Raw genomic sequence first — 22,982 nt, 5'->3', positions numbered from 1 at the left:
CATACATACATGGCTTAAAAAGATACTAATTGAGAACTACCACCCTTTCACTTGAAAACTTTTTCATATACCGTATGTCCTTTGCCTTTTTCATTATAGGCTATGAAAATTTGTGATTGGAGGTAAAGTGGTAAATTAATAATTCAGCTATGACAGTAATTACAAAAATATATACATTTTTATTAAAATTCAAATACATGTAACGGAGAAAAGTAATATTGTAGGCAAAGTCATTAGTCAGTTCCAAATCCAAAACTATAACTTTACTCATAAGAAAGCACCTGATCTTTACAAAGTCTATTAAATAAATTATAAAATAAATCCACGTTTAGACCGTGTTTTCCTCCTCCTTGAAATACCAACATCCTCATAATTATCTTCTTCTTTGAACTTAAAAAAAAGTTTTCTGCTTTCTGGAAGTCCAAAATTTCTGGTAATTTCATTAACCACACTATCCCAAGGAGAGTTAATGACTTTTTCATAGAAATCTTCCTGCTCTCTATCTTCATAGAGTTCTTCCACCTCTTCGGAATTATTTGGCACAGGAACATCAGTTATGGATCCAGTTGTTGAGCTAATAAGTAAAATAATATGCACTTGGATTACTTTGAAATGGTATAATTTAACTTTTCGTATTGTCTGTTTTCCAGGCTATGTGATATAATAAGTCAATATCATTCTACAGATAGCCCTACTCAAAGCACCAAATCAGATTGTTTTCACATGCTAGAAAATTAAGGAAATATTGCTATGAAGTCTAATACTTGTAGGAAAATAATGCGCTACCTAATCAGTGTGCTTTGGGGGACAAAGGCTTAGAAGTTATTAATACACAAAGGTGGATACACTGAGACCCCCATTAATAGATAAGGAGGATACCAAATCTTAGAAAAGTGATCTTACCAGTGCTGAGTATTGTGTGTCATTATTTCATTGATGACATCAATTATTTTGTCCAATGTAGGCCTCTTTGTAGGATTAGGATTCCAGCATGTCTGTACACCTATCAATAGTTTATGAACTGGGTCTTCAATTTGGCCTTGATTTTTTACAGATTGGCAATATTTTTCCTGGAAAATGGCACAATAGACACACTAGTTTACTATCTAGTATGGTTCAACCTAAATGAAAGAGGTAATCTAAGCAGAAAATATTGGTGACCTATCCGTAGATTAGATCGGTGCGAGTATGACATCCGGCAACCCCACCAATCAGCAGAAAACTGTTGTGCAGTAGCCGGAACTGTAGTGCGGTAACTGGCAGCCGCAGCTACTCATTGAATGGAGCTGCGCCGAGCAGCTGTGTTCAATCTGTTTACATCTGGCAGTGACATGAGCTGTTTTCAGTTGTTCATGGGGGTACTGGGTGTCGGGTCCCCACCAATCTCATATTAATGATTATTTTATAAATAGGTCATCAATATGTTCTGCCCAGACAACCTTTTTAATGTCTTCTTTAAAGCCTATATAGCAGTCTCTATTTAATTCATCAGTGAAATGTCCTTTTTAGGCCTCATGAGGCATGGCCATGTGCAAAAAGCATCTAGGCAGCACACGGTTTCTGTAGCTCTGTTTTGTGCCAACATAGAAATCCAATGTAGCAATATTCTCCTGTAGAAGGGGGAAGACAGCAACGTATAATGTAATCTTCAGGCCATCTGTCCTATACATCCATACTTACAAATATTATTTTGGGGGTAAAAGGGATGTTTAAGCCCTTCTCCCAATCGCAAAGGAATGCCCTGACCCTACTTCCACTTTTTATGTGGGGTTTTCATAAACCTCACCTTTTTTCGGCCCAGGGTGAAATTTCCGAGGACTATATCTGAAAATTTGGCACAGTATAGGAAAATTTGGTGCAGTTGGCAAGTGTGTACTGTATGTGTTGTCTTCCTTTATATCCCGTGAATCCATGGGATGGGCTGGCTACAGTGCAGCCAGAAGGGCAGAATGCATTGCTAGCAGCAGGATTAACTGTTCTTTTGACTCGCTAGGGAAGGACGCAGGAAAAAGGGGATGGTAACTTCGAAGGAAGGGCAAATCACCAGCTATTAGGATCTTGATATGTAGCTGGTATATCAGGGGAGGGCAAGGAGTGTAGAGAATGCTGCAGTTAGAACATTAGTGCAATGTGTGGTACTAAAGGCAGATCTAAGTTCCTATCATTGTGTAAGCCAGTAGCAAGAGTTAAAGCACCACTCCAGCATTTTTTTAATTTTACCTCTGGAATGGTGTCACTAATGTAAGTTCCTCTCCCCTACTAATATATATATATATATATATATATATATATATATATATATATATATATACTGCTCAAAAAATAAAGGGAACACTCAAATAACACATCCTAGATCTGAATGAAAGAAATATTCTCATTGAATACTTTGTTCTGTACAAAGTTGAATGTGCTGACAACAAAATCACACAAAAATCATCAATGGAAATCAAATTTATTAATCAATGGAGGCCTGGATTTGGAGTCACTCCCAAAATTAAAGTGGAAAAACACACTACAGGCTGATCCAACTTTGATGCAATGTCCTTAAAACAAGTCAAAATGCGGCTCAGTATTGTGTGTGGCCTCCACGTGCCAGTATGACCTCCCTACAACGCCTGGGCATGCTCCTGATGAGGTTGCGGATGGTCTCCTGTGGGATCTCCTCCCAGACCTGAACTAAAGCATCCGCCAACTCCTGGACAGTCTGTGGTGCAACGTGACGATGGTGGATGGAGCGAGACATGATGTCCCAGATGTGCTCAATCAGATTCAGCTCTGGGGAACGGGCGGGCCAGTCCATAGCTTCAATGCCTTCATCTTACAGGAACTGCTGGCTCACTCCAGCCACATGAGGTCTAGCATTGTCCTGCATTAGGAGGAACCCAGGGCCAACCGCACCAGCATATGGTCTCACAAGGGGTCTGAGGATTTCATCTCGGTACCTAATGGCAGTCAGGCTACCTCTGGCGAGCACATGGAGGGCTGTGCGGCCCTCCAAAGAAATGCCACCCCACACCATTACTGACCCACTGCCAAACTGGTCATGCTTAAGGATGTTGCAGGCAGCAGACCGCTATCCACGGCGTCTCCAGACTCTGTCACATCTGTCACATGTGCTCAGTGTGAACCTGCTTTCATCTGTGAAGAGCAAAGGGTGCCAGTGGCGACTTTGCCAATCCTGGTGTTCTGTGGCAAATGCCAAGCGTCCTGCATGGTGTTGGGCTGTGAGCACAACCCCCATCTGTGGACGTCGGGCCCTCATACCACTCTCATGGAGTCGGTTTCTAACCGTTTGTGCAGACACATGCACATTTGTGGCCTGCTGGAGGTCATTTTGCAGGGCTCTGGCAGTGCTCCTCCTGTTCCTCCTTGCACAAAGGCGGAGGTAGCGGTCCTGCTGCTGGGTTGTTGCCCTCCTACGGCCCCCTCCACATCTCCTGGTGTACTGGCCTGTCTCCTGGTGGTGCCTCCAGCCTCTGGACACTATGCTGACAGACACAGCAAACCTTCTTGCCACAGCTCGCATTAATGTGCCATCCTGGATGAGCTGCACTACCTGAGCAACCTCTGTGGGTTGTAAAGTCTGTCTCATGCTACCACGAGTGTGAAAGCACAACCAACATTCAAAAGTGACCAAAACATAAGCCAGAAAGCATTGGTACTGAGATGTGGTCTGTGGTCCTCACCTGCAGAACCAGTCCTTTAGTGAGGGTGTCTTGATAATTGCCAATAATTTCCATCTAATGTCTATTCCATTTGCACAACAGCATGTGAAATTGATTGTCAATCAGTGTTGCTTCCTAAGTGGACAGTTTGATTTCACAGAAGTTTGATTCACTTGGAGTTATATTCTGTTGTTTAAGTGTTCCCTTTATTCTTTGAGCAGTGTATATAATGTCATGAATGAAACTGGATAATGGAAAAAAAAGGAGTTGTTCCTGTGATTTTTACACAAAAACACGGTCTGCAAAGAAATACCAGCATATGAATAGCAGCATAGACTCTAATAGGAACATTCATGAAAAACCACAGATAAAACATGTATGTGAAAAATGGATGTCTGAATGAAGCTTCTGGGATATAAACTAGAGGCTAAAACGCTGGAACATTAAGCCATCTTATACCAGCTTTTAGCGAGATACTATAACACCAACGTGAAATGAATGTCTTTATTACCAAATGCATCTTGCAATTCTGAAATGGTTCGATGAGTTGATTTTGATAAAGTGTATTTATATGGAGGCTTATTGCTTCCCAAAATACAGCAGCCAAATTGAAGACGTCAGAAGCTTTAGAATACATGCCCTTATTTCTCACTTCTGGCGCTGACCTGTAATGAAAAACACATCACTGAGTTAACCATTATCATTTTAGATAGATATAAATGGTATAGCAGTGAAATGTCAGTGTTTTGGCATCTTAAAGTACAACCAATAAATCAGAATGGTGGCATATCCTATAGAATCTTTGACAGGTCGGTATAATAGATCGGAATGTACACAAGTATTAAAGTGTGTTATAAAAGCGATGAAAGTATTATTACAGGACTGCATGTTAAAGACCCCTACGACCATTAAAAAAATGTTCAAGTGGTCCTTTGAAAAAAAAAAGGTCTTCACTGAAGACCTTTTTTTTACAAGACTCTTCAGTCTTGTAATATAGCAAAAAAACAAAATTTAGTTAGTTTTTTTCTTATGATTTTTTTTACATGTGTTTTCATTGTGCACAAGTAGAAAAAACATATCTAAAAAGTAAATTTGACATTGTTTTAATCATATCAACCTAACATAAAGCATTTTTTTTTATTCATAGCACTAAATGCTGAAAGAACAAAAAATAATGTATAACAGAACTGCTGTTTTATCGAATATGGTGTCATTAAAAATTATACCGTATTTTTCAGACTATAAGACGCACCGGACCATAAGACGCGCCTAGGTTTTAGAGAAGGAAAAAAAAAAAATGTAAGCAAAAAATGTGTTCATGATGCACTTTTAAGGGGGAGGGGGTCTTCTGCTGACACTGGTATAGGGGTAATGTCCCCCAATTCTGACAATATCCCCCATCCTGGTATATATGCCCCCCCCTTCCTTTTATACATGGTCCCCATCCCCATCCTGGTATGCCTGGCATCCCTCCATCCTGGTATGCATGGAACCCCTCCATCCTGGTATGCATGGAACCCCTCATCCCTATCCTCGTATGCATGGCACCCCTCATCCCAGTCCTGGTATGCATTGCACCCCTCATCCCAGTCCTGGTATGCATGGCACCCCTCATCCCTGTCCTGGTATACATGGCACCCCTCAGCCCTATCCTGGTATGCATGGCACCCCTAATCCCTATCCTGGTATGCATGGCTCCCCTCATCCCTATCCTGGTATGCATGGCACCCCTAATCCCTATCCTGGTATGCATGGCACCCCTAATCCCTATCCTGGTATGCATGGCACCCTAATCCCTATCCTGGTATGCATGACACAGCAATCCCCATCCTGGTATGCATGGCACCCCTAATCCCTATCCTGGTATGCATGGCACCCCACATCCCCAATCCTGGTATGCATGGCACAGCAATCCCCATCCTGGTATGCATGGCACCCCTCATCCCTATCCTGATATGCATGGCACCCCTTATCCCTGTCCTGGTATGCATGGCACCCCTCATCCCTGTCCTAGTATGCATGGCACCCTTCATCCCTATCCTGATATGCATGGTCCCCCTAATCCCCATCATGCTGCACATAAAAAAAAAATAAACACTCCTACTCACCTTTCTTCCCTCCTCCAGCGCTGCGTCCTGTCTGCCCGCACTGATCTCTCCATGTGAGTCGCGCATGGTGTCACTGCCGTGCGCGGCTCACAAGGAGAGATCAGCTGCCGGAAGTCACTGCTCCCCACGTCGGGACTGTGTGCGCGGGGAGCAGTGACTTCATGCTCCTTCATAGCCGACACACAGCGTAGCCGTGGTGCTGCTCCTGCCGGGCTGTCGCGTGTGCCTGCTTATTAAAGGGCATGAATATTCAGCCCCTCCCCACGCCCATGGGCGTGGAGAGACTTTGAATATTCATGCCCTTTAACAACGGGCACAGGCGATTCCGGCAGCAGGAGCCACGCTGCGGCTACACTGTGTGCTGCTATTAAGGAGCATGAATATTCAGTGCTCCACACGCCCCATTTTCATTAGCAGCGGGGACAGTGTAGGCTGCAGCGGGCGGCTGCTGCCTCCTGTGCCCCGCTCCTCCACCGCTACTGTAGCACCCCGAGGACTCGGCTGCTACAGGGGTATTGCACCTCGATCCAGAGGTGTGGTATTCCACTCCCGGGTAAGGATGGAGTGTGGGACTGAGCTCAGCTAGCTGCATGCACTACACTCATCCCATTTCCGGGGGACAGAACAACGGTACTCCCACTAGATAGATGTGCAGGTACGACAGCGTCTGTCCCTGGCTGGAGTGGGAGGGGGGGAGGAACATCCCAGTAGTGTAGGGGCAGATAGGGGAGGGACTCTGGGCATAGAGGTAGGAGCCCATTGGGTGCTAGTCACCTGGGCTCACACATAGAGGGAGTATATATGGTGGGCACCATCTAGAGACAGGGAAAGCAGAGCTGAGAGAGTCAGAGGGAGAGTTCAGCCAGGAGGGCTGACGGGGAGCTGTGGCTCCGGATGGGCCCAGCTCCAGGGCCAGACCTGCAGTGGAGAGGAGGAGGAAGAGAGGCCCAGAGACGCAAGACAAGAGGGAACCCTGAGATCCCAGAAGTAAACCAAAAGGGTGAAGGGTTGGCAGAAAAGGGTACCGGAACCCAAACTGGTGGAGGCTAATGATCCTCAGCCAGGAACCGGAGGTCGTGGTCAAGTTTTGGCGCGACCCTCACCACATCCACCAGGAAGGCACACCACGAGTAGGGTCAGGAAAGCCAGAGAAGGTTTTACCACCAAGAGGCCCGAGGGAGCCGGACAAAGGTGGATCCCTGGTGGGAACGGCCAGTAGGAAAGAAGAGAGGGGAGCTCAGGACCACGCTCTGGACTGCCTGGGAGTTGGCCGAGTCCCACACCTGGTGGACGCAGCACGGCTCGGGTGGTCACTCAAGGCCGGAGTGACCGGAACAACACCAGTGAGTAAAAACCCTGAAACTGCATCGCATGTCTCTGAGCTTCCTTGCTGCACCATCACAACCACCATCTTCCACATCTGCTGCCCTGAGGCCATACCCCTCCCGTTGGGGGTTATACCATCCTTGCTGCACAATCCTACCACCGGCCTCAGCGGTCTGCTCTGCAGCGGCGGCCTCCTGGCCGCAATCAACGGGTGGCGTAGTCGACACTAAAACAACATCTACAAAAGACTGCCACACACTTAGTTTGACCACCCTGGGCACGGACCGGGTCACCGCCACAAGGACTACTACCCCTATCCAGATCCGGCTCCGGGTGTCCCTTGAACATGGCCCAGGGGGCGCGTCAACTTTGGCGTAGTCGGCAGGATCTCGTGCCCGCAACCACCGGGTACTGCGTGCCTGAAGAAAAGTTCATATTTACCGTAAGAAGAAGTCTCCCGCCGGTTCCGGAGGGTCCCCGCCATCGGACGCCATCTCGGGTCGTTTCCCGCCGTTTGCCCGCCATCTGCAGCCTTTTCCCACCATCCACGGAGTTTCCCACCATTAGGAGACGATTCCCGCCATCTGAGACGATTTCCCGCCCTGGCAGAGCGGACGCCATTATGGGCGTGCCAGAGGGTGGCAAGAGACCACCTCCCATCGTGGGCCTGGTCCCAGAAGAGCGCCAAAAGCGGAGTCCGCCCCCACCAGCAGAGACTGCAATGATAGAGATGTCCATCAGAGCGAGGGGTCTGCCCCTGGAACTGACAATCACCAAGTGGCCCCGGGACCACCCTCAGTATGGGCGGATCAAGAACAAAAGAGAGAGGATGGGTGCAGCCTGGAGGAGTCTGGAAAGATCGCACCCGGAGATGGAGGGAGAGTCAGGCAGCAACGACCCTCTGGTCAGGAGCCTGTTGCAGGCCGCCACCCCAGAAGGCCTGGTGGAGATCCTGGCACAGCTCCCCAAAGATCGGGAGCATGCACAGACCGCGCTGGAGGGCTTGGCTCGGAAGATGGCCCGAGTGCAGCAAGAAGTGCTGACAGAGTGGAGCAGAGAAATGGCCCTGCAGGCTGGAACCCGCCAGCAAAAGACGTCACCCGGGACGAGGAGTCTGTCTGCCTCTGAGGATGGTGCAGGAGGGACGAGGGCCGGAGACGACGCCGTGGAAGGAGCTGAAGAGATGGAAGCAGGTAAAGGGGACGTTACTACCCCAAGCCTAGTAGCCGTAAGCCTGCCCCAGCTCCCCGTCGTAGAGCCCGAAATCCCACCGACCGTGCCCGTTGCTGCACCGCCACCGCTCCGAACTAGGCCTCAAGCGGCAGGAGCCGCGGCCACGCCCCCTGTGACGTCACGCGCCTTAACTCTGAGCGCGGCCAAGCAGGAAACGCCACCGGCCTGGTCGCAAGGCCGAGTGCCCCCGGGCGCCGCCGTCTCCACAGTGCCCTTCACCTTTAAAGTGCCACCGGCCTGGTCGCAAGGCCTGGTGAATCCGGGCGCCGCTACCACCACCGCGCCCTCGACCTCCACAGTGCTGCCCCTAGGTGAAGACCTACTTGTGCAACATACTTGCCCGGATGGGCAGCCCTTTGAGTGGCCACCGGAATACCTCAATCCCCGATTCCGGAAGGAATGGCCCCTGTGTGAGCCCCTGATCCCGGCTCCGGCACCCGCCAAGATCACCCCACTCCCGTTGGAGGAGGCGCAGTTCGCATGGGACCCCACCGGTGAAAACCTCATGGGGTTCACCCAAGAGACCCGGGCGGCCGCAGCCCAGCGTGCGGAGTGCTGCCGACAACAACTGGAGGTCTTCAACAAAGAACGGCGAGAGAGGCGGATCCGCGAGGAGCGGCTGCAGGTCCAGAGCGCGGAGCAGAAAAGCCGGACCCGGAGAAACCCCCGTGCAGCCCACGGTCCCCGCGCCACCGGGACTGTAATCAAGTTCCAACTGGAGCACGGCTGGGGCTTTATCAGGGATCACAAAACCCCCGGCGACGTCTTTGTCACCCGCAGGGATGTCGAATCTCACCTGCCGGAGGGACACCGCGGACGTGACCTTTACCTGGGTGACGAGGTCACCTTCACCCGGCATCAGTGTGCCAAAGGACCGTACGCCCTTCATGTGCACCGGCTGACGGAGGAAGAACTGCGGTATGAGGAGGAACAAAAGGACCCGGACGGGTTTGAAGATTACCCTCAAGAGGAGATAAGGAGAGGACACCGCTGCTGAAGGGAAGTAGCATAGACTGAAACTGTAGATAGTTACCCGTAGGGGTACTTTATATGATGCAAATCAGAGTGTGGTCCCCGTTGGGACTAGTGTGAACTGTTTGCTGTGTGTCCCTATCCCTGAACAGGCTGAGGACTGTGAGCAGCCATCCCTCTTCCCCACAGGCTGAGGACTGTGAGCAGCCATTCCTTTTCCCCACTGGCCGAGGACTGAGAGCGGCCATACCCTGTAAATAGTTGCGCTTCCTAAAGCGCCCCCTACCGGTTTTATAGGAAGAACTGATTTTCTTCTAGTGACTGTTGCACTTTACCCGGTCATAAGTTGCACCGTGACCGGAGGAACAAGAACGTTTTATATGAAAAAGTTTATATTGCTAGAATAATATATAAGTTACCTGTCATATTATATTCTGATAATGTTTTATAATGTTTTATATGTTAGTATGTTTTAAAAAAAGTTTGTATGTTTTGGTATGTTTTATTCTTTTACAGCCCGAGGACGTGCTGTGATTTACCAGGGGGGAATGTAGCACCCCGAGGACTCGGCTGCTACAGGGGTATTGCACCTCGATCCAGAGGTGTGGTATTCCACTCCCGGGTAAGGATGGAGTGTGGGACTGAGCTCAGCTAGCTGCATGCACTACACTCATCCCATTTCCGGGGGACAGAACAACGGTACTCCCACTAGATAGATGTGCAGGTACGACAGCGTCTGTCCCTGGCTGGAGTGGGAGGGGGGGAGGAACATCCCAGTAGTGTAGGGGCAGATAGGGGAGGGACTCTGGGCATAGAGGTAGGAGCCCATTGGGTGCTAGTCACCTGGGCTCACACATAGAGGGAGCATATATGGTGGGCACCATCTAGAGACAGGGAAAGCAGAGCTGAGAGAGTCAGAGGGAGAGTTCAGCCAGGAGGGCTGACGGGGAGCTGTGGCTCCGGCTGGGCCCAGCTCCAGGGCCAGGCCTGCAGTGGAGAGGAGGAGGAAGAGAGGCCCAGAGACGCAAGACAAGAGGGAACCCTGAGATCCCAGAAGTAAACCAAAAGGGTGAAGGGTTGGCAGAAAAGGGTACCGGAACCCAAACTGGTGGAGGCTAATGATCCTCAGCCAGGAACCGGAGGTCGTGGTCAAGTTTTGGCGCGACCCTCACCACATCCACCAGGAAGGCACACCACGAGTAGGGTCAGGAAAGCCAGAGAAGGTTTTACCACCAAGAGGCCCGAGGGAGCCGGACAAAGGTGGATCCCTGGTGGGAACGGCCAGTAGGAAGGAAGAGAGGGGAGCTCAGGACCACGCTCTGGACTGCCTGGGAGTTGGCCGAGTCCCACACCTCGTGGACGCAGCACGGCTCGGGTGGTCACTCAAGGCCGGAGTGACCGGAACAACACCAGTGAGTAAAAACCCTGAAACTGCATCGCATGTCTCTGAGCTTCCTTGCTGCACCATCACAACCACCATCTTCCACATCTGCTGCCCTGAGGCCATACCCCTCCCGTTGGGGGTTATACCATCCTTGCTGCACAATCCTACCACCGGCCTCAGCGGTCTGCTCTGCAGCGGCGGCCTCCTGGCCGCAATCAACGGGTGGCGTAGTCGACACTTAAACAACATCTACAAAAGACTGCCACACACTTAGTTTGACCACCCTGGGCACGGACCGGGTCACCGCCACAAGGACTACTACCCCTATCCAGATCCGGCTCCGGGTGTCCCTTGAACATGGCCCAGGGGGCGCGTCACTACCACTCCCCCCACACCCCACATATATATACACACCCCCCAACATTCGGACTATAAGACGCACCCCCCATTTTCCTCCAAAATTTTGGAGGTAAAAAGTGCATCTTATAGTCCGAAAAATACGGTAACTAATTTTGAAACATAAAAACAAAGAATCTTATGGCCGTGTATTTAAAAAAAGAAAGTTATTTTTCTTGATTTTTCTTGATTCCATGAAAAAATAAAGAACCAACAATAGTTGTCTAACAACCAACAATAGTTGTCCAGCCATAAATGATCAAAGTGGGCTGGTCACTAAGGGGTTAAAATATGACCTGTTGGGGGTACTTGACTGAAAATGACACACAAAACCTAGACATATACATAGAACCAGCTACTTGATTCCCACTGAGAGTATCTCGCTCTTCACTGATATTGGCCAATAGTTTTTACCTATTAGTAACATATTCCATAACACTTTACTATCATCTCCGTCCTCTCCTCTACAGCTGCGGCAAAAGCATACCAGCATGCACCCAAATATCTAATTAAAAAGGACCTGTCTCCAGTTCAAAATTGGATAGTTTTTGCTTTTGTTTACGACACTTCATAAAAAATAAAAAAAATCAGATATATGGTTCCAGAGAATCTTTTAACCCCTTCACTCCCTAGCCTGTTTTCACCTTCTTGACCAGGCCAATTTCTTCATTTCTAACCAGTATCACTTCATGAGTTAATAACTCATGAACGCTTCAACATATTCCAGTAATTCTAAGAATGTTTTTTTTTCATGACATGCTGTATTTCATATTATTGGTAAATTTCAGTTGCTATGATTTGCATTTATTTGCAAAAATATCAAAAAAATTTACAAAAAATGTGAAAATGTTGCAATTTTTAAACTTTTACATTTTATGTCCTTAAACCAGATCCAGATAGTTATACCAGAAAGTTAATGAATAACATTTACAACATGTCTTCTTTACATCAGCATCATTTTGTAAACCTAATTTTTTTTTTACAAGTTTAAAAGTTTATTAGCAATTTCTCATTTTTCCAACAAAGTGTGCAAACAGTTTTTTAGGAACCACATGAGATATTAAGTGCCTTTGAGGAGCCTATGTGCTATAAAATGCCCCAAAGTGACAACATTTTAAAAACTGTGATCAAAGCCACATTGAAGAAGTTTATTAACCCTTTAGGTGCTTCACAGGAATTAAAGCAATGTGGAAGAAAAAATTGAAAATTAAGATTGCTTTAGCCCCAAATTTTTCATTTTCACAAAGGTAACCGGAGAAAATGGACCACCTAATTTGTTGTTCAATTTCTCCTGAGTATTCTGATACCCCATATGCAGTGGAAAACTACTTTTTAGGCGCACGGCAGGGTTTGGAAGGGAAGAAGCACTATTGACTTTTGGAGTGCAAAATTGGCTGGAATAGGTAGCGGACGTCATGTTGCGATTGCAGAGCCCCTCATGTGCCTAAACAGTTCAAACCCCCTAAAAGTGACCCCATTTTGGAAAGTATACCCCTCAAGGAATTTATCTAGAGGTGTGGAGAGCACCTTGAACCAACAGGTGCTTCACAGAATTTGATAATGTGGAGCCATGAAAATGAAAATTAATATTTTTCCCCAAAAAATGTAGCTTTAGCCCCGAATTTTTCATTTTCACAAGGGTAGCAGGAGAAAATGGACCCTAAAATTTGTTGTGCAATTTCTCCTGAGTACGCTAATACTCCATGTGTCATGGGAAACTACTATTTTGGCACACTGCTGAGCTTCAAGTGCAGACGTTAATGGAATGGTCTGTGGTCATGTCGTCATGTCGCGTTTGGAGAGTCCCTTATGTGCCTAAATAGTGTAAATAACCCCCATAAGTGATGCCAGTTTGGAAGCACGTCTCAAGTCCTGCCCATCGGCGCCCCTGACACGTGATCGCAAGGTGCCAATGGGTTATCATGACAGTTGGGGGTCTGCAGAAGACACCCATGCCTGTCATTGTGAATCTCCTATGAACGCTGGCCCGTGGCCGATGTTCTTAGGAGATTGTAATTTCTTCTACGGGTCTCGGAAAATGGTGACATAAGCAAATTTTCCTTTTCTTACAAATTTTGGATATTTTTTTTCACTACTTAAATAAAAAAGAACCTATACATGATTGGTATCTACTTACTCGTACTGACCTGGGGAATCATACTGCCAGGTTAATTTCAGCATTTAGTGAACACGGTAAATAAAAAAAATAAAAAACATTGTGGAATTGCACTTTTTTTTGCAATTTCACTGCACTTGTAATTGCTTTCCTGTTTTCCAGCACGCTATATGGTAAAATCAATAGTGTCATTCAAAAGTACAACTCGTCCTGCAGAAAACAAGCCCTCATACAGCTATATTAACAGAAAAATAAAAATGTCATGGCTCTGGTAGGAAGGGGAGCAAAAAAATGAAAGCGTAAAAACGGAAAGGCCATGAAGGATTTAACAAGAGGGCATGGCTCACAGGATTTTCTGGGGGCGTGTCTTAAGGCTACTCTGTATAATTGCCCTGTGAGCAACTCTCCCTTGTAAAGAACAAAAAAATCAACTCTAAAAGTAAAACCACTGGACATTACAGTATACATAAGCAGTGCAATATCAGTATGCAAAAGCATAAAGTTATATACACCAGGGGCGGACATAAGGGAGTAATGGAGCCAACTACCACCCCTCCAAAGCATGTGAAATTGTGTACTATGATGAGCTTTTAGACTACAAAGGGCCTATTGTAGTGTTCTTGCAAAGGGACTTTCTTCAGTCTGTGTCCACCAATGATAAACACATACTCAGTACATATGAACAATGCCCTTTCTGCTTATGAATAAATATGGTTAATGGCAGGCATTTGTGTTCGTCAACATTCACATGGCAGATATCCACATTAAGTGCCGAAATCCTCAGTGCCACAAAATGATTAATCGTTACTGTTTTAGCTCCTCTCCTACACATGGAACTGAACAAGGGTGCTCACGGCCTTGCACTAGTTCCAGTTTGTGGCCTCATCACCTCTCATTTCTGCAGCAGCAGAGGCATCTGGTGGATAGAAAAAAATCACATTTGCAATAATGCACTTCAGGGGTTTTCCACTGCTGTGATACTGATGACCTATCCTAACCATAGGTAGTTAATATCAGATCGGTGAGGCTCCATTACCTGGCACGCCCAGTGATCAGCTGTTACCACCTCTGACACGTCCGGATAAACAATGTAGACAGGGGAATATCTCAGCTCCCGGATGCTGCAGTTTAACTCCAATTCGCAAGGATAGGTCATCAATATCATAGTAAGCATATAGTAACCCGGCATTGTGCATTCTGTTTTGATCATGTAGACATGTGAAGACTGTGGTCACTGGTCAGTCATAGCACTCATATGGTGTTTCCGTTGGAAGAGCACGTCAAGGTTCCCTCAGTTGACACAGGCAATGGCACAAGAGGAATGGAAGGGGTTTGGTAGAACAGACTTATATATTTTTTTACCACCATGCTGCGTCCATATAAAAAAACATAGGAGTAAATAAGTTATTCTTAGGTAATTTATAACATTTTGCACTCCAAATGTGTTTGTACTATGACAAAAACCTTGAGGTTATTATTAGATTAATAGTATTAACATTGACCATACCATTTTTTGGCATCTGATGGCATCAATTTTACAGCGTGTGGATATGTTGTTGTACCATCCAAACACACGGCTCTTCCCATGTGCCCGATTTTTAATGTTCCCTGGTGTGTTCAAACAAAATAAAACAGTAATCGTAAGATAAACTGACATATAATAATGTAGCCACCTGGTTAAAGTCACCACATTAGGTATTAATAATCAACACCCCGAAGCCCTCCATAATCTGCTGAAACTTTTACATTTGTCTGACATTGCTCATATTACCATGGGATTATAGAGATTTTCTTTTTTTGTGTGTGGATTCTTACCAACATTTTAAAGACTAAAACTGCCTTGCTCCATGTCCACCTGGTAAATGCGCCACTTGCTCCCCCTAGATATGCCTATGGTTAAAGGGAAGGGTCACCTCTGCAACCACTTTTACTTAACAGATCCATTGCATTTAAATTGGAAAGTAAAGCAACCATGCAAATAGTCTTAATTATTTTTTTTGCGTCTGCCACTCGTTGAAGACTAGCATGTAGAGATGAGCGTTGTTCTACTCGAACTGTTCGCCAATCTCAAATTCGAGCTGTTTTGGGCGGTGTTCGAGCCGTTCGGCGAACACGAACAATTTGAGAAAAATTCGGCTGTTCGAGGTTATGTTCGATAACTGTTCGTGCACCAAAATCATAACTGGATTTTTTCTCAGTAATGATGAAAATTAATGTTAATACGCAGTTTGAGTGTACAGCGGGGTGGGGGGAGGGGCAGGGGATGGATCTCTGCAGGAACAATGAAGATCTCCATTTTTTTTTCTCTTTCCCGCATTTGCAGTGGGGAGGTGCAATCTGTCAGCCTATCAGCAGCGCACACACGGAGCGAAGTGCTTTTTTTCACACAAGCAAGGGCATGTGTCATTGGCAGTGTATGTCACATGTCCTTGCCCTATAAGACCAAGCCATTTTCCCCGTCGCCACCATTTTCTCACTGCTGCAGCTGCGTGTTAGACGGCACCGCTGTTGCTGTGTGCGATATACCTTGTTAATTTCAAGCCAATTTTCGCACAAATATACAGATAGCTTGGGAGTAGGGAATAGTTGTGATTGCAGTCCTTTTAAGGACTAGGTTACAGCATTTCCTACGACTTTTATCAGGGAGGTCTGTGCTCTTAAATAGATAGGTTGTGGGAGTAAAGACTAATTGTAATTGGAGTCTTTTTCAGGACTAGGTTACATGAGTTCCTATCAGTTTTTGCCAGGCAGGTCTGTGCCAGTGCTGTGCAAGTTTTTTTCACAGCATTTGGCTGAATCTAGCAAAGCTAATCCTTTTAGTCCATCTATACTGACCTCCATCAGGTTGCAAACTGAATATAATTTTTTTCTGCATCTAGCTCTGAAAAAATATTTGGGCTTCTAGCAGTGTGTGGGACTTGGTCTATTAGTCCATCTATACTGACCTCCATCAGGTTGCAAATCAAAAATAATTTTTATCTGCATCTACAGTACCTCTGAAAAAATATTTGGGCTTCTAGCAGTGTGTGGGACTATTTGTATTAGTCCATCTATACTGACCTCCATCAGGTTGCAAATTCAAAATAATTTTTTTCTGCATCTAACCCAGCCAATAGTTTTGGCCTAATACCACAGTTTGGCCACTCAGCTCTGCTCGGTTACCATCCATTGTTTTTTTGTGCAAACAACTCCAGAGTTGTGAATTAGTTAACCACCAAAATGAGTGGAAAAAGGCCTGCTGCTGGTGGAAAGGGGAATAGGCGTGTTGGGAAGGGGAAAAAAGGTTGTGTCCGTGGGGTAGGTGTTAAAGCAACAGTAACATCTGCAGAAGAAAGACCATCTTCCAGCCAAACTAAAATGTCTACTTCTTTTAGCGGACAATGTGATAAGATCCCTTTCTTACGGCCACGCCAATCGCTACAAATTCCAGATGAGGCACAAAAACAGCAGGTGCTTCAACGGATATCAAGTGCTCCTTTAAGTGGGCTCTCCTCCACATCAACTTCAACATCACAAATACTCCAGTCCTCAAAGGTGTCACCCAAATCGCACTTGCTTCCTGACAGCTCCCAAATCTCCAGCTGCCCGTCTGAGTATGAGGTAGAACAGATGGTTGAGTCTGCAGAGCTGTTTACTCATACTATAGCCTGGGAATCAGAGGTCGACTCCAGCGCTTCTGTGAATCCAGACGAGGAAATGATCTGCACTGATGCCCAGAATCTTTAGGAGTCGGATCCAGGACCAGACGCAGAAGGTTCTGACCATAATGTAGACCCTCATTCCCAAACTGTAACTCCTGTTGGTGGAGACAATGAGGAAGACGATGATAAGACTCAAATACCTGATTGGAGCGACAACTTTAGTTTTTTGTCAGGGCAGGAACAGGTTGGCTCTGAGGACGACGGGTGTGATAACGCACAGGGTGATGATGATGAGGTCGGAGATCCCACTTACTGTCAACCCACAGTCAGCCAAGAGATGAGGTCAGCAGAGGAGGTGGAGGAAGATGCTAGTGACGACGAGGTCAGGTTGCGCCTTCCTGGACAGAGACGTAGTACTGGAAGCACGTCAACAACTGCATCCTCAAACACAACTCTGCCTCTCACCACAAGTCGTGGTGGCTCTTCAGGTCGCATGGGTGCTAAGCCTTGCATAGCCTGGGCATTTTTTCAGATCGATAAAGATGACCCAACTCGTGTTATCTGTAACATTTGTCAGCAAAAGCTAAGTAGAGGCCAAAAAATACATAGTTTGAGTACTTCATGCATGAACTGGCACATGGACATGAAGCATAAGTTGCAGTGGGAAGCTCAGTGTGCTACAATGCGGCCTAGCCGGCCGGGCCAATCACCGTCTGCCATATCTTGTGCATCCGCGGCCTCTTCATCCTCTGTGACTGGGGGGACAGCAGTCACACCTGTTTTGGGGCGCAGACCTGCCACCTCTTTACCCGCAACAGCCAGCGTGATTGGCAGGTCATCATTTTCTTTGGAGGTGGTAACACCAGCTGGTGTTGAGCGCTGTCCGACATCGATAGCACCACCTTTGGATCAAGGCAACCTAACATGTCCGCCTGCATCTTCCTCACAGACCGGCAGTTTGCCGGGGATACCCTTATCAACCCCGTCTAAGCACAATAGCCAGCCCTCGGTCCCTCAGATGTGGACAAGTAAAAGACCATTTCCTCCTAGCCATGAGAAAGCTAAGAGGTTGAATTTCACCATCTGCAAGCTCTTGGCTACAGAAATGCTGCCTTTCCGCCTGGTGGACACAGAGGATTTTCGAGACCTTATGTCCGTCGCAGTGCCCCAGTACCAGATGCCCAGTCGGCACTACTTCTCAAAGAAAGGTGTGCCTGCGCTCCACCAGCATGTCGCACACATCACCGCTTCTTTGAGAAACTCTGTGTGTGACAGGGTGCATTTCACCACAGACACTTGGACGAGTAGGCATGGACAGGGGCGTTACATGTCGCTGACTGGGCACTGGGTAACTATGGTGACAGCAGGACAAGGGGCTGCTGTCCAAGTCTTGCCGTCCCCACGAGTTGTGCGTCAATCCTCTTTATGTCAAAGTTCCTCCACTGCTTCTGCCTCCTCAACCTCCTCTCGGTCTTCCACCTGCACCCAAAGCCTGTCTGGTCATGCCACAAGCTTTCTAACTGCGCAGAAGGGATCCTGCACACCTCCTTACTATGCTGGAAGTAGGGCTCAACGTCATCAGGCGGTTTTTACATTGAAATGTCTGGGAAATGTGAGTCACACAGCTGAGGAGTTGTGGTCAGCTCTGGAGAACCAATTTCATGAATGGTTGTCTCCACTGGACCTGAAACCAGGGAAGGCCGTGTGCGACAATGCTGCAAACCTGGGTGCGGCCCTTCGCCGGGGCAATGTCACACACGTGCCTTGTATGGCTCACGTGTTGAACCTGGTTGTCCAGCAATTTTTAGCCCACTATCCCAGACTAGATGGCCTTCTGCAGAGGGCACGGTCGCTGTGTGCTCACTTCCGCCGTTCGCATCCCGCAGCTCAGCGACTTACATCTATACAGAAGTCGTTGGGCCTGCCACTTCACCGGCTAAAATGCGATGTGCCTACCCGGTGGAATTCAACTCTGCACATGTTGCAGCGACTGTGGCAGCACCGACAAGCCCTGGTGCAATACGTTCTGACGTATAGCCTGGGCCAACGAGATTCAGAGGTGGGGCAAATCACGCTGGAGGAGTGGTCTCAGATCAGGGACCTATGCACCCTTCTGCACAGTTTTGAAATGGCGACGAAGATGTTTAGTGCTGACGATGCCATTATCAGCATGACTATTCCGGTGATTTACATGCTGGAGCACATGTTAAACAGAATTCGGAGTCAGGTGGTGGCACAAGAGGAGGTGGAGGAAGTAGAGGAGGAGGAGTTGTATGCGGAAGGGCTAACATCTGCAAGGTCCAGACGGTCGGCAGCACCAAGGCGGCAGGCATGTGAGGTTGGGGGAGATGGTTTTACCAGGGCGCATGGTAGCAGCCAAACTAGTGAGGAAGGTGCAGGAGCCCAGGAAGAAGTGGAGGACGAACTGATGGAAGACTCATCAGATGAGGGAGACCTTGATCACATTTCTGTTGTGCGAGGTTGGGGGGAGAGGACAGAGGAAGGAAGCATGATTGTTACCTCGCCACCAACACAACAGGGACTTGGTGCTCCTGGATGCGCAACACACATGAGTGCCTTCTTGCTGCACTACCTGCAACATGACCCTCGAATTGTGAGAATTAGAAATAATCCTGACTACTGGGTTGCCACACTGTTAGATCCCCGGTACAAAAGTAAATTTGCAGAAATTATTCCTGCCATAGAAAGGGATGCACGCATGCAGGAGTATCAGCAGAGACTGTTGCAGAATCTTACATGTGCTTTTCCACAAAATACCAGTGGTGCACGTAGTGAATCTCACAGTTCCAACTTGCCAACCGTGGGACCGTCAAGTGTTCAGCACTCAAACCGTAACAGAACCACAGTATCTGCTGGTAACATCAATTTTGCGGAATCATTTCACCACTTTTTTAGCCCATCCTTTGCAAGGCCACAGGAGACAAGAAGTCTGACACATAGTCAACGCCTAGAGACGATGGTACAGGAGTATCTCCAAGTAAACATTGAAGCCACGACTTTGTCACTGGACCCTTGCTCTTTTTGGGCTTCCAATCTGGATAAATGGCCGGAGCTAGCCACTTACGCCTTGGAGATCTTGTCATGCCCCGCAGCCAGCGTTCTGTCTGAACGTGTGTTCAGCGCTGCTGGTGGTGTGCTGACAGATAAGCGCACGCGGCTCTCCACTGATAATGTAGACAGACTCACGTTCATAAAGATGAACAAATCATGGATCCGAAACTACTTTTCTACCCCTGTGTCATCCTGGGGAGAGTAAAAGCTTGATGATTGGTTAAAATCACCCTACCAACCGTTTTAAGCTTTCAAATTACTAATCATGTTTATCTGTATCTTGACTGGAAAATAATTTGGGCTTTGTAGCAGTGTGCAGCACTGATCCTATTAGGCCATCTATACTAAAGCTTCACCAGATTTAAAATTAAAAATAATTTTTAGCTGCATCTAGCCCGGAAAATAATTTTGGGGCTCCGAGATGCGCAAGGCACATAAGTGCCTTCTTGCTGCACTACCTGCAGCATGACCCTCATATTGTCAGAATTCGAAGTAATCATGACTACTGGGTTGCCACACTCTTAGATCCCCCAAACTTTTCGATCAACCTTTTCATTTTAATAAAGACCAAAAAAATGGTCATTTTTGAAATTATAAGCATTAGCAGGTTGTTAGAAACTGAAATCAAACAGTTTTCAACTCAAAACTTTATTCTAGGTGATGTTACATTTTCACATAGGACCCCTTGTTCGAAAGGAGCTTCTGAACTCTCTCGTCCATTGAATTTGTCAGGTTTTGGATGGTTTCTGCTTCAATTGTTTTGCATGAGGACAGAATACCCTCCCAGAGCTGTTGCTTAGATGTGAACTGCCTCCCGCCATCATAGACACTCCTTTTAATGATGCTCCAAAGGTTCTGAATGGGGTAGAGGTCAGGGGAGCATGGGGGTCACACCATAAGTTTGTCCCCTTTTATGCCCATATCAGCCAGAGATGCAGATGTTTTATGTGCAGCATGAGATGGTGCATTATCATGCAGAAAAATGATCTTGCTGTGAAATACACGGTTCTTCTTCTTGAACCATGGCAGGAAGTGCTGTTTGAGAAAATCCACATACATTATGGAGTTCATCTTTAGCGCCTTCAGGGATTCTAAAGGGGCCGACAATCTCTCTCCCCATGATTCCAGCCCAAAACATTACTCCACCTCCTCCTTGTTGGCGCTGTAGCCGTGTTTGCGTGGGGTGTCCATCAACCAGCCATCCTCCACTCCATCCATCTGGACCATCGAGCGCTGCATGGCACTCATCCGTGAACAAAACAGTTTTGAAATCAGTCTTCATGTAATGTTTGGCCCACTGGAGCCGTTTCTGCTTGTGTGAAGTGGATAGAGGAGGTCGACAGGATGGCGCATGCACAGCTGCAAACCTCTGAAGGACCCTGCATCTTGTTGTTCGGGGGACGTTGGAGGCACAAGCAGCTTCAAAAACTTGTCTGCTGCTATGACAAGGCTTTTTTGCCGCTGCTCTTTCAACCTGACGTAATTGCCTGTAGGAAAGAGTCCTCAATTTGCCCTTATCAGCACGCACACGTGTGTACTGTGAATCAGCTACATACCTCTTGATTGCCAAGACACTTCATCCTGATCATCGCACAATGTTGATTGTAGTCATGCCTTGACCTAAACACTCCACAATTTGTTGCTTCTCAGCAGCCGACACATCCTTTTTCTTTCCCATTTTGGCAGAAAATGTAGGCTGCTTAATAATGTGAGAGAGCCTTCTTAAGTAGTCTTGCCTTTCATTGGACACACCTGCCAAACTAATTAGCACAGGTGTCTGCAATTGCTTACAGTGATATAAAGAGTCCTGACACACATCACCATCAATGAGTTTAACTGACAAACAAACAAATTCTTCCCTTATCACTCCTAAACACTTTTTGTATAATAATTTGGAACGCAGTGTACATGTGCTTTTCCACAAAACACCAGTGGTTCACGTAGTGAATCTTACAGTTCTAACTTGCCAACCGTGGTCTGTATGGAGTTGTTCAATAAAGGGCCCAAAATTAAGATAACATAGATGGGAGAGGTCTCTATGAATAGGAATTCCTAAGTATTTGATACCCTGTGAGGGCCAGGCAAAGGGAAAGTTGGACTGGATGGAATCCTATATGGATTTGGGGAGGGAGACATCGAGGGCCTCAGACTTCGCTGCATTGATTTTAAAATTTTACCATGTAACAAAGTGATCTATTTCAGCCATAACAGCATGGATGGATATATGTGATTGAGTGATATATACTAGGACATCATCAGCAAATAGAGAGCACTTGTACTCGGTGCCTCCCACCTCAATCCACCTAATATTGGGGTTATGGCGAATTGATGAGAGCAGGTGCTCCGTCACTAGGATGTATAAGAGAGGGGACAGAGGACATCACTGCCTTGTCCCATTGGTGATTGTGAAAGGTGATGAAAATGTTCTGACGCACCCCCTGGGCCTTGGGACACCCGGAGCCGGACCCTTTTTGGTGGATGCTGGTGGTTGTAGTCTTCGTGGCGGCGACCCAGTTCCGTGGCTCAGGGCGGTCAAACCAGTGGCGGAACTATTTATGTGGTTTTCATGTTTAAATGTCCGACTACGCCACCCGTGGATTGCGGTCAGAGTGAACCGCCGCTACAGGGCAGACCACTGAGGCTGGTGTTGTGGGTGCAGCAGAGCGTAGCATAACTCCCCACGGGAGGAGTATAGCCTCAGGGCAGTGTATGCGGAGGATGGGGGTGATGGTGCAGGGCAGCAGCAGTAACGACACGGAGTCAGTGATGCAGTTCAGGGCCTTTACTCACAGTTCTTATTATCCAGACCACGTCTGCAGGTAACGGCTGCCCACGTCGTACTGTGCTCACCAGGTGAGGGGCTCAGACAACTCCCAGATAACTTTGGAGCACTTCACAGGACCCCCTTTGTGTGTCCTTTGTCTGGCCTTTCTTACCAACACTTCTGTCCGGCTGCCTCGGGCCTCCTCTTGGTAAACTTGGCGCCAGTTTCCCTGACCCTATGTGGTGCCTTCCTAGCGGGTGTAGCGAGGGACTGCGCCACATAAAATGTCAGAGCCTCCGGTTTCT

The 22,982-nt window shown here is 47.2% G+C and overlaps 1 protein-coding gene across 1 annotated transcript in view; it reads right to left on the bottom strand.

Annotated features, from left to right (window-relative positions):
• Window positions 1-294: 294 nt before the first annotated feature.
• The window catches only part of LOC141271314 (uncharacterized), a 147,225-nt gene continuing 124,537 nt past the window's right edge, over window positions 295-22,982 (bottom strand). The window contains exons 17-20 of the mRNA XM_073681427.1: window positions 14,708-14,808; window positions 4,177-4,330; window positions 904-1,070; window positions 295-574 (exon numbers count right to left, since the gene is read on the bottom strand). Of these exons, the coding sequence (XP_073537528.1) occupies window positions 310-574; window positions 904-1,070; window positions 4,177-4,330; window positions 14,708-14,808 (687 nt within the window). The 3' untranslated portion in view covers window positions 295-309. The remainder of the gene's footprint in view (window positions 575-903; window positions 1,071-4,176; window positions 4,331-14,707; window positions 14,809-22,982) is intronic.

The sequence above is a fragment of the Phyllobates terribilis genome, unplaced genomic scaffold (genome assembly GCF_046119375.1).
Source record: "Phyllobates terribilis strain yellow unplaced genomic scaffold, ASM4611937v1 Scaffold_5__5_contigs__length_657084704, whole genome shotgun sequence".
Lineage (NCBI taxonomy): Eukaryota > Metazoa > Chordata > Amphibia > Anura > Dendrobatidae > Phyllobates > Phyllobates terribilis.
Note: the sequence above shows the minus strand (reverse complement) of the source record. Positions and strands in the feature narration are given on the sequence as shown.